We start from the raw sequence: 16,252 nt of genomic DNA on the forward strand, positions 1-16,252 counted from the left end.
CTGGCCGTTAACTGTATTCAAGGTTAGACCAGTACATAACGTGAAATGTTCAAAAACTAATCGAGGTGCAACAAAGGTGTAGGTGCATGGTTCAGCTCTTACCCAAGATTAAGAGAAACTCCCCTTTGAAACAAGTGTCAAACTATCTCAACTCCCTTTATTGGAGAACAGTCCCTGATCGTTCGGGGGCTTCGGTAGCTGGCGAGCTACCTGTTAAAATCCAAGGGTGGGCACTGGCCAGAGGGGGAAAGCACCAATGCACACTTCATGCCACCAGACAATGAGCAGGAGCTGGAACCCTGACAGATTTTGTTTTTCACTTTACCCAGCCTAGATGTACTCGGCCAGATGTAACGCTCCCAGCGTCCCCTCGGCTGAGGTCGATGAACTGGGCACAGCTTGGCCATCAAACTCGCGATCTGATCTGATCTGATCTGCTCTGCTGCGACAGAAAGTGCCTCAATCCACTGGGCCTACGGAGGGAGCTTAATGTCAGCCGTGACTCAGTGGGCAGCACTCTCGCCTCCGAGTCAGAAGGTTGTGGATTCAAGACCGGCTCCAGAGACTTGAGCCCATAACCCAGGCTGACACTCCCAGTGCGGTACCAAGGGAGCGCTGCGCTGTCGGAGGGGCCATCTTTCAGATGGGACATTAAACCGAGGCACCGTCTGCTCTCAGGCGGATGTATAAGATCCCACGGGCACTATTTGAAGAAGAGCAGATGGGTTTTCCCCAGTGTCCTGGTCAATATTTATCTCTCGACCATTTTTAAAAAAAAACATTATCTGCTCATGTGCGCAAATTTGCTGCAGCATTTTCTACATGAATATAGTGACGATATTTCAAAAGGTACTTCATTGGTTGTAAAGTGCTTTGGGGCACCCAGAGGTCGTGAAAGGCGCTATAGAAATGCAAATCTTTCTTTTAATGACCGGTGACGCCTCTTCAGTCATGGCTGTTGGCTCGGAATGGGTCGATTCCAGTTTGTTCCACTAGGTGTCGCGTTTTTACTCTACTGTCTCTTGGGCTGCATTCGCCCCGGGTAGCTGCCTGACTGACTGAACTGTGCAGTCTGACCCTGGGATGCAGGTGTTACTGTGAACATCTCCAGCTCACTGCAGAGCCCAGAGACTATCAGTGTAGCAGCTGCTTGTACAAGAGCATTTTAGCTGTTTTAAAAGACATCTGGTTACTGAACCTCCTGCCAGTGTGTGGTAAACCACTTTTATCGTTCACTATCGTTACACTATGGTTATCACTGTTTATATCGTTACACTATGGTTATCACTGTTTACACTGTTGTATCACTACACAAGGTCACCTCTTGTCACGCAGTTATACCTGGGCTGACCACAGCTGACTCCGCCCATGACTCCGCCTGCTTGCCCAGGTATAAAGGTGGTCGACTGGCTGGTATTCCTCCTTGTTGGACCCGATCACCCACGAGGGTGGGCTCTGTTATTTAGCCAATAAAAACCTATAGTTACTATCTTAACTCGTCGCTTTTCATTGGATGAATTGATAGGTATATCAATTTTATTGGCTAAATTTTGAAATGAGTGGATCGGAGCAGCCAAACGACCAGCCAAACGGCCAGCTACAACAGCCACAGCAGCCGGCCTGGCTGCGAGCCCTCCGACCGCCGTACCTGGATCTAAACCCACAGGCAGCGAACTCAGCCCTCAACTTCAAACACTGGCTGAGCTGTTTCGAATCCTACCTGGGAGAATCCGGCGTGCCTCCGGGATCCAAACTAAGAGTTCTGACCGCCCAAGTGAGCCCTAAAGTATTTGCACTCATCCAGGACCTTACTACATACGAGGACGCCCTCAACCTGCTGAAAGAGCAGTACCGGAGCCCGGTAAACTCTATGTATGCCAGACATCTCCTAAGATCCCGCTCGCAACAGCCAGGAGAGTCTGTAGATGAATTTTTACGGGCGCTACAAACACTCGGCAGGGACTGTGACTTTAAAGCTATAACGGCTGCAGAAAATACTGAAGGGAATATCCGCGATGCCTTCGTGAAAGGCCTACGGTCCGACTACTCACGGCAAAGACTGCTCGAATCAAAGCACCTCGACCTGAATACAACTGCAGCCCTCGCTCGCTCTCTGGAAGTGGCCCATCGGGACCTCGAGGCGTATTCCAGGTACTGTGCTGCGCGACCCTGGGACTCCGGCCCGACCCCGGCCGCAATACCCCTCGCACCGCCGCCTCTGGGACCTACCTCAGCGTCGGCGTCCCAGAACCGATCGGGACCGCCACCCCCGGTACCGGCTGCAACATCGGAGCCCCGCGATCGGGCCGCCGGCTGCTGCTTCTGTGGCCAGGCGAAACGCCCGAGGACGCGCAGCCCTGCAAGAAACGCGACTTGCTCCGATTGCCACAAGAAAGGCCACTTCGCTAAGGCCTGCAGGGGGAGAGCGACAGACGCCAGCAGTGCCTCATGCGAGTTGTGGGGGCGGCCATCTTTCATCAAGGCCACAGATGCCAGTATCCCCTCGTGTGAGTCGTGGGGGTGGCCATCTTTGATCAAGGCCACCGACGCCAGCAGTGCCTCGTGAGTTGTGGGGGCGGCCATCTCCTCCGCCATTTTATTCAACCTCGTGGGCGCCGCCATTTCGTCCACCACACTCGACCGCCACCTTGTCTCCAGACCCGACCACCGCCTCACCCGCAGACTACAGCAGCTCGCTCAGCCATACACTAGCCTCCGTCACACTGGACCAAGCTCGCCCGCACCACCTGTCCAAGTCCATGATGGACATCAAAGTAAACGGCCACGCCACGACCTGCCTGTTCGACAGCGGAAGCACGGAGAGTTTCATCCATCCAGACACGGTGAGCCACTACTCCCTCACTGTCCGGCCAACGCGCAACCGGATCTCGATGGCGTCGAGGTCCCATTCTACAGACATCAGCGGCTACTGTGTTGTGACCCTGTCGGTTAGGGGCACGGAGTATAAAAATTTTAAACTCCTCGTCTTGCCCCAGCTCTGCGCTGCCGTCCTACTAGGGCTGGACTTCCAATCCCACCTTCAAAGTGTCACTTTGGCATACGGTGGACCCCTCCCCCCACTCACAGTCGACAACCAGCAGCCTTTAAACCGCCCACCGCATACCACCTGCGGCCTATCCACCCTCAAGGATCCACCCTCAAGGTCCCGCCCCCCTCCCTGTTCGCTAACCTCACCCGCGACTGTAAACCCGTCGCCACCAAGAGCAGGCGGTACAGCGCCGGGGACAGAGCTTTTATTAGCTCTGAGGTGCAGCGTCTCCTGAAGGAGGGCATCATCGAGAGGAGCAACAGCCCCTGGCGTGCCCAGGTCGTAGTCGTTAAGACCGGCAATAAAAACCGCCTGGTCATCGACTACAGCCAAACCATAAACCGGTACACCCAGCTGGACGCATACCCCCTTCCCCGCATATCTGATATGGTCAATCAGATTGCACAGTACCGGGTATTCTCCACCATCGACCTTAAGTCGGCCTATCACCAACTTCCCTATCCGCCCTGAGGACCGCCAGTATACCGCCTTCAAGGCGAATGGCTGCCTCTACCACTTCCTTAGGGTTCCCTTCGGCGTCACCAACGGGGTTTCGGTCTTCCAAAGGGAGATGGACCGGATGGTTGACCAGAACGGGCTGCAGGCCACGTTCCCTTATCTAGATAACGTCACCATCTGCGGCCGCGACCGGCAGGACCACGATGTTAATCTGGAGAAATTCCTCCGTACGGCCGAACGGCTGAACCTCACTTACAATAAGGAGAAATGTGTGTTTAACACCTCGCGTCTCGCCATCCTTGGCTGCGTAGTAGAGAACGGGGTCATCGGCCCCGACCCCGAAAGAATGCGCCCCCTCATGGAGCTACCCCTCCCCCACTGTCCAAAGGCGCTGAAGAGAACCCTGGGGCTCTTCGCCTACTATGCCCAATGGGTGCCGAATTATGCGGACAAAGCCAGACCCCTCATGAAGTCCACCTCCTTCCCCCTGACGGCAGAAGCGTGCGCAGCCTTCTCCCTCATAAAGGGAGACATTGCTAAGGCCACGATGCACGCGGTGGATGAGTCTATCCCTTTCCAAGTGGAGAGCGATGTATCCGACTTCGCCCTAGCAGCAACCCTTAACCAGGCGGGGAGACCTGTGGCCTTCTTCTCAAGGACCCTCCAGGGCCCTGAGATCCGACACTCTTCGGTCGAGAAGGAGGCCCAGGCGATCGTGGAGGCAGTACGACGCTGGAGGCATTACCTGGCAGGCAAACGATTTACCCTCCTCACCGACCAGCGTTCGGTCGCTTTTATGTTTAATAACAAACTGAGGGGCAAAATCAAGAACGACAAGATCTTGAGGTGGAGAATCGAGCTCTCCACCTATGATTATGATATCTTGTACCGGCCTGGTAAACTGAACGAGCCCCCAGATGCTCTATCACGAAGTACATGCGCCAACGCGCAAATTGATAGACTGCAGACCCTCCACAATGACCTCTGCCACCCCGGGGTCACCAGACTTTACCACTTCATTAAGGCCTGCAACCTGCCCTACTCCATCGAGGAGGTCAGGACCATGACCAGGAACTGCCAAACCTGCGCCGAATGCAAACCGCATTTCTTTAGGCCGGACAGAGCAAGCCTGATCAAGGCCACCCGCCCCTTCGAGCGCTTGAGCATCGATTTTAAGGGGCCCCTCCCGTCCTCTGACCGTAATGTGTACTTCCTCAACATCATTGATGAGTACTCCCGTTTCCCCTTTGCCTTCCCCTGCCCAGACATGACCAGTACCACGGTCATCAAATGCCTGAACGACCCCTTCGCCTTGTTCGGGTTCCCGAACTATATACATAGCGACCGGGGCTCATCCTTCATGAGCGAAGAACTTCGCCAGTTCCTACTAGCGAGAGGCATTGCTGCAAGCAGGACCACCAGCTACAACCCCCGAGGGAACGGCCAGGTGGAAAGAGAGAACGCGACTGTCTGGAAGGCCGTTCTCTTAGCCTTAAAGTCTAAGGGCCTGCCAACCTCTCGCTGGCAGGAAGTCCTCCCGGCAGCGCTGCATTCCATCCGGTCACTGCTTTGCACGGCCATTAACGCCACCCCCCATGAACGAATGTTTGTTTTCCCCAGGAAGTCGACTACGGGAACCTCGCTACCAACATGGCTGACTTCTCCGGGGCCCGTCTTGCTGCGAAAGCACGTGAGGGCCCATAAAACGGACCCCCTGGTCGAGAGGGTGGACCTCCTGCACGCCAACCCCCAGTACGCCTATGTGGCATACCCAGACGGGCGGGAGGACACAGTCTCCTTACGAGACCTTGCACCCTCGGGCACCCCTGAGACACCACCGTTACCCCCCACCACCCCCCCAAATCCACCCCAGGTAGACAGCATGCCGGAACCCCACGAGCCTTCGCCGACCACGCAGACACCAGCATTAACATCGGATACTGCATCACCGCCGCCGCTGCTGCGCCGATCAGAGAGACTTACGAGGCCTCCGGACAGACTGACATACCCGAACTGGTAGTACACTTCACCCCGCCGGACTCAAATCTAAACAAGGGGTGAATGTGGTAAACCACTTTTATCGTTCACTATCGTTACACTATGGTTATCACTGTTTATATCGTTACACTATGGTTATCACTGTTTACACTGTTGTATCACTACACAAGGTCACCTCTTGTCACGCTGTTATACCTGGGCTGACCACAGCTGACTCCGCCCATGACTCCGCCTGCTTGCCCAGGTATAAAGGTGGTCGACTGGCTGGTATTCCTCCTTGTTGGACCCGATCACCCACGAGGGTGGGCTCTGTTATTTAGCCAATAAAAACCTATAGTTACTATCTTAACTCGTCGCTTTTCATTGGATGAATTGATAGGTATATCACAGTGGAAACAGTTTTTCCTTATTTAAACCCCTCATTATTTTGAAAACCTCTATTAAATATTAGATGCCTCCTGTGACTTCTCCTCTGCTTCCTGCTCAGGGTCTCACGGACACCTATAAAGTTATTGTGGGATATTGTGAGAAAGGGGCCTTACTATTTTAAGTTAATATATTTCCTTCATTTAATAAACCAATAGTACATAACACAGAGACTCCTTTTGTCTAAACACTGTTGAGTGTCTATGCTTTTTCTTACGTCTTGTTTTCCCCCTCTCAGATCTGAACAAAGCGTGCGGGAACACCATAGAGGCTCACGAAGCAGCTCAGATGCACCAGAATTTTTCTCAACAGCTCCTCAACGACCACATAGAGGCCTGCAGCCTTCCCGAGCATAATCTCATCAATGTAAGTACAGCCTTCCGGAGCACAATCTCATCAATGTACAGCCTGTCACTGTATAACACTGGGGTGCAGTACTGGTGGGTACAGGCCTGTCACTGTATAACATTGGGGTACAGTACTGGTGGGTACAGGCCTGTCAGTGTATAACACTGGGGTACAGTACCGGTGGGTAAAGGTCTGTCACTGTATAACACTGGGGTACAGTACTGATGGGTACAGGCCTGTCACTGTATAACACTGGGGTACGGTACTGGTGGGTACAGGTCTGTCACTGTATAACACGGGTACAGTACTGATGGGTACAGGCCTGTCACTGTATAACACTGGGGTACAGTACTGGTGGGTACAGGTCTGTCGCTGTATAACACGGGTACAGTACTGGTGGGTACAGGTTTGTCACTGTATAACATTGGGCTACAGTACTGGTGGGTGCAGGTCTGTCACTGTATAACACTGGGGTACAGTACTGGGGTTATGCATTGGTGAGAGTAATTTGAGGAGCTGAATATGAGGCATTGTAAAGCAAGTGCAGCAAGCAATGTTAAAGTGTGATTTATTTTTTCTAGCTGTAAGCTGGTATCGATACATTGAAGATAGTTGGTGGGAACCCTGTCCTTCAGTGACGTGAAATATGTTTTGTCTTGCAGTGGACAGACGGGCCTCTTCCTGTACAGTTCCAAGCTCAGAACGGACCCACCACCAGCCTTGCCAGTCTGCTATGAACGGAACTGAACGTGTGACGCGGTGGAAGCCACTGCCCCTCAAACCAGGCAACGAATGAAAAAGGATTTTGAAATCAGCTTCCCAGTCATTGCCGGGCAAACAATAGACAGAGGGAGAGAGAGTCTGTGCGTGCAGCACCGTGGGTACTTTCCAGTCTTTTACCTGCTTTCCTCTGGGAATTTGGCATGTCCCAGCGTCTGTGGCTGTTGAGGACTTTGATGCAAAGGAGCGGTGTGGGATGAATGAAGTCCATTGTCCTGTGGGAATCATTATTACCCCTCCCTTTCCCCAACGCAAGAAGTGTTTGTAATTTGCTGGACTCAACGGGCCTGTTTCTCTGCAATGAACAGTTTTGTTTTTTGTGGGGGGGGGGGGGAGCGTAACGGACGAGGGGATTTAACCCCCTCCCCTCGTATTGTGTTCTCCCTGCCCCCCACCCCGTGCCCTCATAGGAGGTTGGCGTTGAAAGTTTGCCCGCCGTCTTCTTTGGCGACGCTAGATCACGGGTCGCCATGGGGACGGAAGGGCAGCTTTGAAACTGCCCCGGCTCTGAATGAATGGAGAAAGTGGTTGGGGGGGGATTGTGTACATTTTATATATAATTTCGATCAGTTCACTGGCTTGGCAGTGCTGATGATGATGTAAGTAGTGGTCAGTGGTGGCGTTTATAAACTGGCGGTGCAGGTGGCCGTTAGGACCTTGCGATCCTTCCAGCACATTGACTGTGTATTCACATGTAAAGTGGATGCTGGCCCCAGCCTCCAAACGCTCGTAGTTTGACCCAGTTTGCCGTTTCCCTTTCTGCAGCGAGGTGGAGCTGAAGCTGTTTTCCCCACCCTGGTCTTTGAGGCACTTTTCCCAAGCGTCTCAGTTGCGGCAAACAAATAGATCGCTGTCGTTCTCGCTCTCTGTGTCTCCTGCCTGTTGTAAGGGCTCTCTTCCTCCTCCTCTTCCCTTCATCATGACTCATGCTTCCCCCAAAAAATCTGTTCATAGAATCATACAGCGCAGACGGAGGCAATTCAGCCCAATGCTGTCACTTCTACTTTATTTCTGCGCTCGTGTCTAAATGAGAACTCCTTAAATACTCAGATTGTATGTTTTTGAAAACCTAAAGGCTGAGGGTCTTGATCACTCAAATCATGCAGTGGGGAAATTGCTGTGAAGCTGCCCCTCTTTCCCTCCTCTCCACTCTCCTCACCTCCCCACTCTCCTCCCTCATTCCCAGTGCAGCCACTAAAACATGCATCAACGCGCTGTGCCAGCAGCTGTGGACGCTTAATGAGAGGTGCAACAGGTAATAATGGGGAAAAACTCGATGCAAAGACTATTTAATTTTCTTCAATCAAAACAAAACTGGTTTTAATACAGACTCGGATGGGTTTTTAAACAGAAGCTGGCACCTGGCCTTAAAATAATAGCTCAGTGGGTGTTGCGGCACTGAGATACAGTGCCATGCAGGTCCCCGGTTCAGTCCCGGGTTAGCTGATCTCTGGAGCAATGGCTGGTACATTACAGCTGGCCTCCGCGCCCCTGAGTGTGGAAGGAGGGATAGGAAGACCGCTCCTGATATCTGTCCAGTGATCGCAGCTAGAAAGTGTGCGTCTCTTTACACTCGGCACTGATCCAACTCCTCTGCCATCAGTTGCATGCAGCTACCTCGTGACTTAGTCCCAGAATTAATCTGCTCTTCACGAGGCCCCGTGTTCAATCCCAGTCTGTGCCGGTCTCGGTGCGCTGGTGGTACGGAGCTAAGGTCCGCCTGGGTGAGATTTGGGGACGCACATCAGCCAGGGTTCCTGCTCCTAATCGGAATTCAGCAGGGAGTGTGTGTGTCACAAGATAAGGCTCTTCTGATATCCGCCCTCCACCCCGCTCACTCATGAAGATTGGCCACTTGGGCAAGATATTAGCGAGTGGCTCGCCCGGGGAACAGAACCCCTGCAATGGTCAATTGGCACCATCAGGAGAGATGGGGGGGGAAATTAGCACCAAAAAAAATAACCAAATTGAATTCCAGGAGTTTATCTTTAAATGGTCAAGTAGGGCTGAGCGAGCTGCAGGTGGAATTTAGCTCGTCCGTTGTGGATTCCGTTTGGTGCAGCTCCTCCTGTCCCGATACGGTGGGCGAGGGGAGGGGCAAGACTCCAGGTGGCTCCGATGGTGGAGCTGTGAAGGGGTCGCAGTGGGCAGCTGGCAGAGGGTCGCACAGTGCCTGTGTGTGCTGGCTGAAGTGGTTGGAAAGGCCAGGAGGTTGGACAGAAGCTGAGGCGAGGAGTTAAATGTGGTGGTCGGACTCCCTCTTCCTCTCAGCCTGGACCGTGGTTTCAGGAAACAGGCAAGGCCTGAGGTACCAACGTGCCTTTGTTCGCGGAGAAGAATTTGCATTTAACTGGCCGAGTTTAATTATTTCAAAAACTTGGTGGTAGAAATCTGGAGTAAAAACAGGAAATAGAGAGGCGGTCAGCATCTGAAAGAGAACAGAGAGATTAACTTTTAGGGTGAGGTTTAGTTCTGATGAAACTCCTCAGTGTCACCTTTCTCTTTCAGATGCTGATTAACTAGCCTTTTCTCCTTGTGTTTTAAGTGATTTGTCTCCCTTTTTAGATTGATTTAAACAAGAAGATGCGCTGTATTGGATAGTGGGGGTGGGAGAGAGATCAGATAGATGCGGGGGTGGGGGGGGGGGGGGCGGGGCGGGCGGGAGCAGAGGTGGGAGGCAGTTTCCCCCAAACGGATGGGATGTCAAACTGAGGCCCCGTCTGCTCTCTCAGGTGGATGTAAAAGATCCCATGGCACTATTTCGAAGAAGCGCAGGGGAGTTCTCCCCGGTGTCCTGGGGCCAATATTTATCCCTCAATCAACATCACTAAAAACCAGATTATCTGGTCACTGTCACGTTGCTGTTTGTGGGAGCTTGCTGTGTGCAAAATTGGCTGCCACGTTTCCTACATTACAACAGTGACTACACTTCAAAAAGGTATTTCATTGGCTGTAAAGCGCTTTGGGACGTCCTGAGATCATGAAAGGCGCTGGAGAAATCCAAGTCTTTCTTTCTTTCAAACGTACATACTACTGACCAAATAACTCGGCCCTGACCCCTTCGCTGGTACGTTGGAGTCTGGCCTGAAGAGTCAAAATAAATTTTAATACGAAACCCATCCCCCTCTTGCAGTGGCTTCTCGGCTGTGTGTGTCTATGGATTTGATTCCGCGCCTCCCAGAACGATAGGCACATGAGCTTTTTCCAAAAGTGGTTCCATTTTTCACGTGTCAACAGGTTCCCCCTCCCCCCGTGTGCTCATTTATCTGCTGCACAAAGCTGTCCTCGGCCACTCCACGATTATCTGAATTAGTTTTGGAACTAACACTCCCTGCTTGTGCTTACCGCCATTACAGAACTCGCCCCTTACCAATCCACCGACCCTCACGTGAAGCTGGGAGCTGCGAGAGTAATTGTTTTGATGCTGCTTGTGGCCATCGTGGCTTTATTACAGGAGCTTTTTAAAAAAAAAAAAAAAAAATACTCCATTTTATACAATGGAAAAATTACAAAATGTGCATCAAATTACTTTTTTTTTAATAAAACTCTGGTTACTTGCCCTGGGGAAGGTCTAGTCAGCTATTCCGTGGTGCCACAGATTTGGGGGGGGGGAACTCTGAGGTATGGCTCCATCGTAAACAGTGATCCTTGACTGGCCTGTAAGCCAACTGGGAGCTGATCGAGTCCAGAAAGCGACATGACGGTCTGGGCAATCTGCAGCGTTTTAAATCTAAAATGGAGGGGTGAAGGGGGTGCTGCGTACAAGAAGTCCTCCCCAACTCGGCTTTCCTTCCCCGGTAAGTGTCAGTATACACCAAGCAGGGAGAGCAGAGCAAGTATTTAAAGGGGGGCATTGGTGGTCACAGGTTTAGTGTATTCAGTGATGAGCCAGATGAGCGGTTTTAAATGGCTGGGTGTTCTCAAAAGTTTAATAAGTTCAGTTCAAGCAGCATACGTGAAACAGCAAAAAGGGCCCAGCGTGTGTGTACACCGTTCGGGAATCGCCCCCTTCTTTCAAAGCAAGGACTGGCGTAGAATAATCCAGCCCTGAGTGACCAGGGTGACCACCGCGCCCGTTGCAAGCTGGACTCGTTGCCTGTGACGCCCACTGTTGCCACCTCCTCACTCCAACATGATCATTCGTTTTGGGCCCCTGGTCTCTTCAAATGAAAATTAGAATTTTAAAGAAAAATGTTTTTAAGAAAAAAGTGAAAAATAATTCTCGACTCTCCTCAGCATTGCATCAAACTCCTCCTGTGCTCCTTTAACCCCTGTAGTCTCTCTGATTGCCCGCCCGCTGACCTTCTCCTGCAGCCTCGCATTCTGGTTCCCCCTGCCCAGAGCGCTTCTGTAAATTATTACGGTCGTGTTAACGCTAACAATATTTTGTACAGCTTATGTTTCTTTTATCAAATGATTGTATATTTTATTCAGTGAGGTAATTCTGGCTAACCGCCTCTTTCCCCCCCCCCCCCCCCCCCCGCCCCAAACACCCTTCCTCCGACCCTCTCCTCTTTCCCCCCCCCCCCCCACTTTGTAATTTATAAATTAGCAACGTTCCCCATGCGGGTAAGGCTCTTCTAGACATGTTACGTGTGACAGCCTGGTGCCATGTACATATATACATAGAATGTATACAATACAGTGAACTACCTGCAGTGCAACTGGGCAATGATCAGCTTGTTTTGTGTGTCTGAGGATTTTAATCAACCTTGACAAATCTGGGCAGTAAAAACAATGACTTACTGACTGCTGCAGAACAACTTAAGACTGCATTTTTTTTTGTTTCAAATTCCCCTCCCCCTCCTCTCTTGAAGGTGTGCTGACTTTGGCTGAGGTGCATGTTGCAGGAGGCCCCCACACTCCCTCGCTCAAATGGTCATTCTTCACCTGTGACCAATCTTCCCTTTAAGCTGCGCAGCGCTCTGGAGCTCTCGCGCAGCTGACTGACCGGCTTTTAAATGGGAAAAACCGCGCATGTGCGGTAATTTGAATGGGCTGCGCAGCCCCTTAAAAAATTAAAGGGAACATTGCCTGTGACCCTAGTTGGCAAGTCGCAACAGGCACGAGGCCACTTGTTTTTAATCAAGTCTATTCTAATATACCTTTCTGAAATGCCCCCCATCCAAACCCACCCTTGGCTGCTCTTGTGTGGCACACAAGGCTTGGCTTGGCTCGGCTCTGGTGGACTTGTCTCCTCCTCTTCCTCCCTGTTCTGACTGGGGGTGGGTGCGAGGGACAGTTTGTACCAGGTGGCCCGGTTAACCAGTGTTCCCAGAGCTGCGGCCTCCCACTGCGCTTGTGCAATGTGTTAAACCCCCCCAGGTGACTGGGCTGATATTTATAAAAACAATTTGTGGGGGTGGGGGGGTCGAATATAACTTCATCTCTTTTTAAAAAACCTATCTAACAAGCTTTGCCCTGTGCCCAACAGTAAAGTCAGTGTGCAGTGTAGAATGAGCTGTGCAGAGCCAGAAGGGTCCGGGTCCCACTCAGCGCTGAGTTAGCCGATCTCCACTGGGATGGAAGTGGAGGGGCTACGATTAACCGCCGTACCCCTGGGTGAGCTAGAATGGGGGCCAGATCCATCGGGGTTTCTCGCTTCTGATCGCTAATCTGCTGGGAAATGTGCGCGCGGATTTCAAGTGAGGCCGTATCGGGGGTGACTGTGATGCGTTCACCCCACCCCCCAAAATATGATCCATGAACCTATGAGCACTTGGTGCCCAGGTTAACTTGGGGAGCATCATTAATTGGGAGAGGTTGGACAATGGGTTGAGGCAATGTTCCGCTAAGGTACATGGCCACGCAGCTGTCTGGAGGTCCCGTGCAGGCCACTTACCGACCTTTGAATAAGAGATTTTGCACATGTGCGAAATTTTGGATGGGTCACGCAGCCCGTTAAAGGGACCGCGCACCCAAAAAAAATTAGGGGAACATTGGCTTGCGGGCTGCTGTCTCCTGTGCAACACTCTGCGGCCCAGTTCGATTCAGCACCTTGCGCAAAAGAGGGGAATTTTTTTTTTTTAAACCACACAAGCGCGCACCCAGCAGCTGGTAAGTTACATACAGCGATGGGGAGCGAGACTTATCGCGGTCTCCCAGTGCTGCAGTGTAAAGTCTTTCCCCACAGGAGGTGCACGTGTGGTATCGGTCCCACGCCGGAGCAGTCGCTGTGCGAACCGGGCGGCGGCAGCTTGACGGCAGTCTGAGCCGGTACCCGCAGCTAATGGTGCCGGTGTGGGGGTGCCCACGTAGATGGGGCGTTTCGGGTTTGTATTATACCCGACGCCACAGGGTCACTGAGCCGCTGATCTGCGTTAGTTGTTAATGCTGGCTTCACTGTCGTCTGTTTTATATATTGGTATCATTTCAATATTTCAGCAGTGGATATTCTAACTAATAAATTGGCCATTTTTGTTTAAACACTTTTCACCCCCCCCCCCCTCAAAAATAATGGAAGGAGGTTGTAAAAATGAAGTTTTTAAAAGTTTTGTATGTAAAATGTTCTTTATACCACATATGTAAGGACAAGTAATGTAACCTGTAAGTAAAATTGGATGGGCTACTGACATTCGAAGTTGCTTCCTACTTTAGGACACCAGTAACTCGTCTAATTGACAGCAGCTTCTGTATAACCTGAGGCTGTGCCTCTGTCTTCAGTCAGTGATCCCACACTTCTAACAGTAATGCCTGGTCCCCTGGTAGCACGTCAGCTAACTGGTTCCAGGTCACATCCTCGCCCTGGGCCAGGGCGCTGCGATTGGCTTCGATCTCTGGGCCGGGGGGGCGGAAGAATCAGGCAGGGCCCCCGCCCCTGTTGGTCACCTGCTAAACCTCGCTGGAAAGAGCAGGGGTGTGAGGGTCGGAGGGGGGGTGGGTGGGTGGGTGGCAAGTGGTCTGCTGCGACCGGTGTCCACGGGAACAAGAGCCAGCACCTTCGAGAGAGAGATGGAGTGAAAACTGGAGTGGGGGTGGGGGGAGAGAATGTAATAAGTGTTACATTGGCTTGTGTCCTAATCCTTCTGTGTGTGGTATAAAGTTTATACACAGTGGTGTTTAGCTGAAGACTGCATTTTTAAACAAATCTAGCCCTTGGGCGCCTGATACCTCATCTCGGAAGGCAATAAATATTAACAATGATGGGTATCAGGCGGTGGGGCTGAAACTGGTGGGTACAATTCTGCGGAAACAAATATCCATGGTAAAGATTTAAATATTTTATATAAATATATATAGATTAGATAAAGGACATTTTTTTATATAATCAGGTTGCTGACATTTCTCTTTTTTTATAAACACCATGTACCCCATGACTTGGTATTTATGTAACTGGATGTGACACTATACAAGTTTATTTCTGTGTGGCTGTGGTCAGGACTGAGGTGGTGAGGGGAATCCTACACTATGTTGCATTAATGTCGTATTTGAGGGCCCCCCTCACTTGTGCGTAACCCCCCCCCCCCCCAATGTATTTTCTAAGTCTCGCCCCTTTCACCCCTCCCCATGCCCAATTCAAGTCCTGCCTCTTTCTTGCTGTTCATTCGCCAATAGCTCACGCCTCCAGCCACGGTTCCCCGTGCTGGCTCGGGTGCTTTCGGCAGTGAGCGGCTGACTTGTGCCGACTAAGAAGGCCCCACGTTCGATCTGTGACCTGTGTTCGGTTAGCAGATCACAGCTAGATGGCCGGTGAGGGTGTTGGCCTCGCGATTCGTAGATGAAGGAAGGGCCTGGAGCGGGGAGGTTTCCATCTCCTCATTGGCCAATACCGCCGGCTGTACAATACGGATTCCGGTGAGGACAGGGCTGCTCTTGTGATGCTTCCTACAGTCGCGTAGCCAACTGACTCTCACTGTCCAAGCTTATACTTGAGTAATGGCCACTTAAGAATATAAGAAATAGGATCAGGAGTAGGCCATTTGGCCCATCGAGCCAGCTCCACCCACTTAAATGAGGCAGCAGATGGCAACTTTATTACCCTGGGTGAGTCGGTGCCTGGGGAACCCCCACTCCTGGTGTGAGTTTTTCCTCTTTCCTTTCCTTTCATTTTCTTTCTTTCTCTTTCATTTTCTCTCCCCCTCTGTCTTTCTCTTTCTCCCTCCCCCAACCCCACCCCATGCACCCTCCTTCAGAAAGCAGGACGAAGCTTCCCTGATGACTGGCTTGGCACTACGCCAGGGACCCCACAGACCAGGAAGGACTCTGGTTTGACCGGAGGTCTGTGCTGAGTTCTCTGATCTCGGCCGTGGGTGTCACAATCCGCCTCTCTGCCCCTGCGTCCGATGGGAAAGAGAGAGAGAGAGATGGAATAATTATACCAGCCAGGGTTCGCACTCCAGACCTGCCATCCTCTGGAACGTGTGCTTCTGCTGAGGACGGGATGGGATGGGCTGTGAGGCCCGCAGACTGGCACCCGACATCTAGACAGCCAGTTGTGTGAGGTGCTGATAATGCCCAACGCCTGAGGAACTATACCCCAGTGAGGGTCCGTGTCTTCAGGCAATGAGGGTAGAAAACGGAGGGCAGGGAGTGTCTGGTCATTCCTAGAATGTAACGCACCATCCTCCGGGTGAGGAGGAGGTGGGGGTCAGGCGATCAATGAAAGATTTTTCTGCTCCGGTCTTCTAAGGAGAGCGTGGGCATGTCTATCACGAGCAACAATAAACTGGACATATAATTTCTAAATTCAATCTTCCCACATTGTATGTTGGGTGATTAATATTTACAACAATAGGGCAGTAACTATTACATTAAAGAAATTAACTTTGCAACAACATGCAACTCTCGTGTATATCACCGTCAACTAGGTATTATTAATTCTTGTTTCTGCAACTCTTCTGGGTTTAGTTTTTGTACAGACAATTCGAAGTGTTTTTTGGAATGAGACGATGTTTTAATATGTATCCTCATCATGTATCTGGCCAACCAGTTTCTGTGTAATTATGTTTTAAGAATCAATGTTCTGGCAGGTTTGTTAACATGTATTTTGTGTTTTAGCATCACTGTACCTTTACGAATAGTTTATAGATGTCTAGATGTTTTAAGATGTAAAGGATTCCCCACTTCAGTGACGCAATGGCACTGTGAAGCGGGGAAAGCTCAGATTGTAAATATGGATCTTTGTAAACTGAAACCTGCCTGTCGCTGTGTTTTTAGCTTTCTATTATTACGTTTGGATTAACTTTTTTGTTT

At 51.2% G+C, this 16,252-nt stretch overlaps 2 protein-coding genes across 2 annotated transcripts in view; both read left to right on the plus strand.

Annotated features, from left to right (window-relative positions):
- The window catches only part of mau2 (MAU2 sister chromatid cohesion factor), a 75,892-nt gene extending 65,020 nt beyond the window's left edge, over nt 1–10,872 (plus strand). Inside the window, exons 18-19 of the mRNA XM_086004404.1 lie at nt 6,171–6,298; nt 6,943–10,872. Coding sequence (XP_085860530.1) covers nt 6,171–6,298; nt 6,943–7,017 — 203 coding nt within the window. The 3' untranslated portion in view covers nt 7,018–10,872. The remainder of the gene's footprint in view (nt 1–6,170; nt 6,299–6,942) is intronic.
- The window catches only part of gatad2ab (GATA zinc finger domain containing 2Ab), a 183,502-nt gene continuing 174,288 nt past the window's right edge, over nt 7,039–16,252 (plus strand). Inside the window, exon 1 of the mRNA XM_086004407.1 lies at nt 7,039–7,161. The gene's annotated coding sequence lies outside the window, so the exon portion shown is untranslated. The remainder of the gene's footprint in view (nt 7,162–16,252) is intronic.

This window comes from Somniosus microcephalus, chromosome 13, assembly GCF_052327205.1.
Source record: "Somniosus microcephalus isolate GS21.2 chromosome 13, FLI_Smic_1.0, whole genome shotgun sequence".
Lineage (NCBI taxonomy): Eukaryota > Metazoa > Chordata > Chondrichthyes > Squaliformes > Somniosidae > Somniosus > Somniosus microcephalus.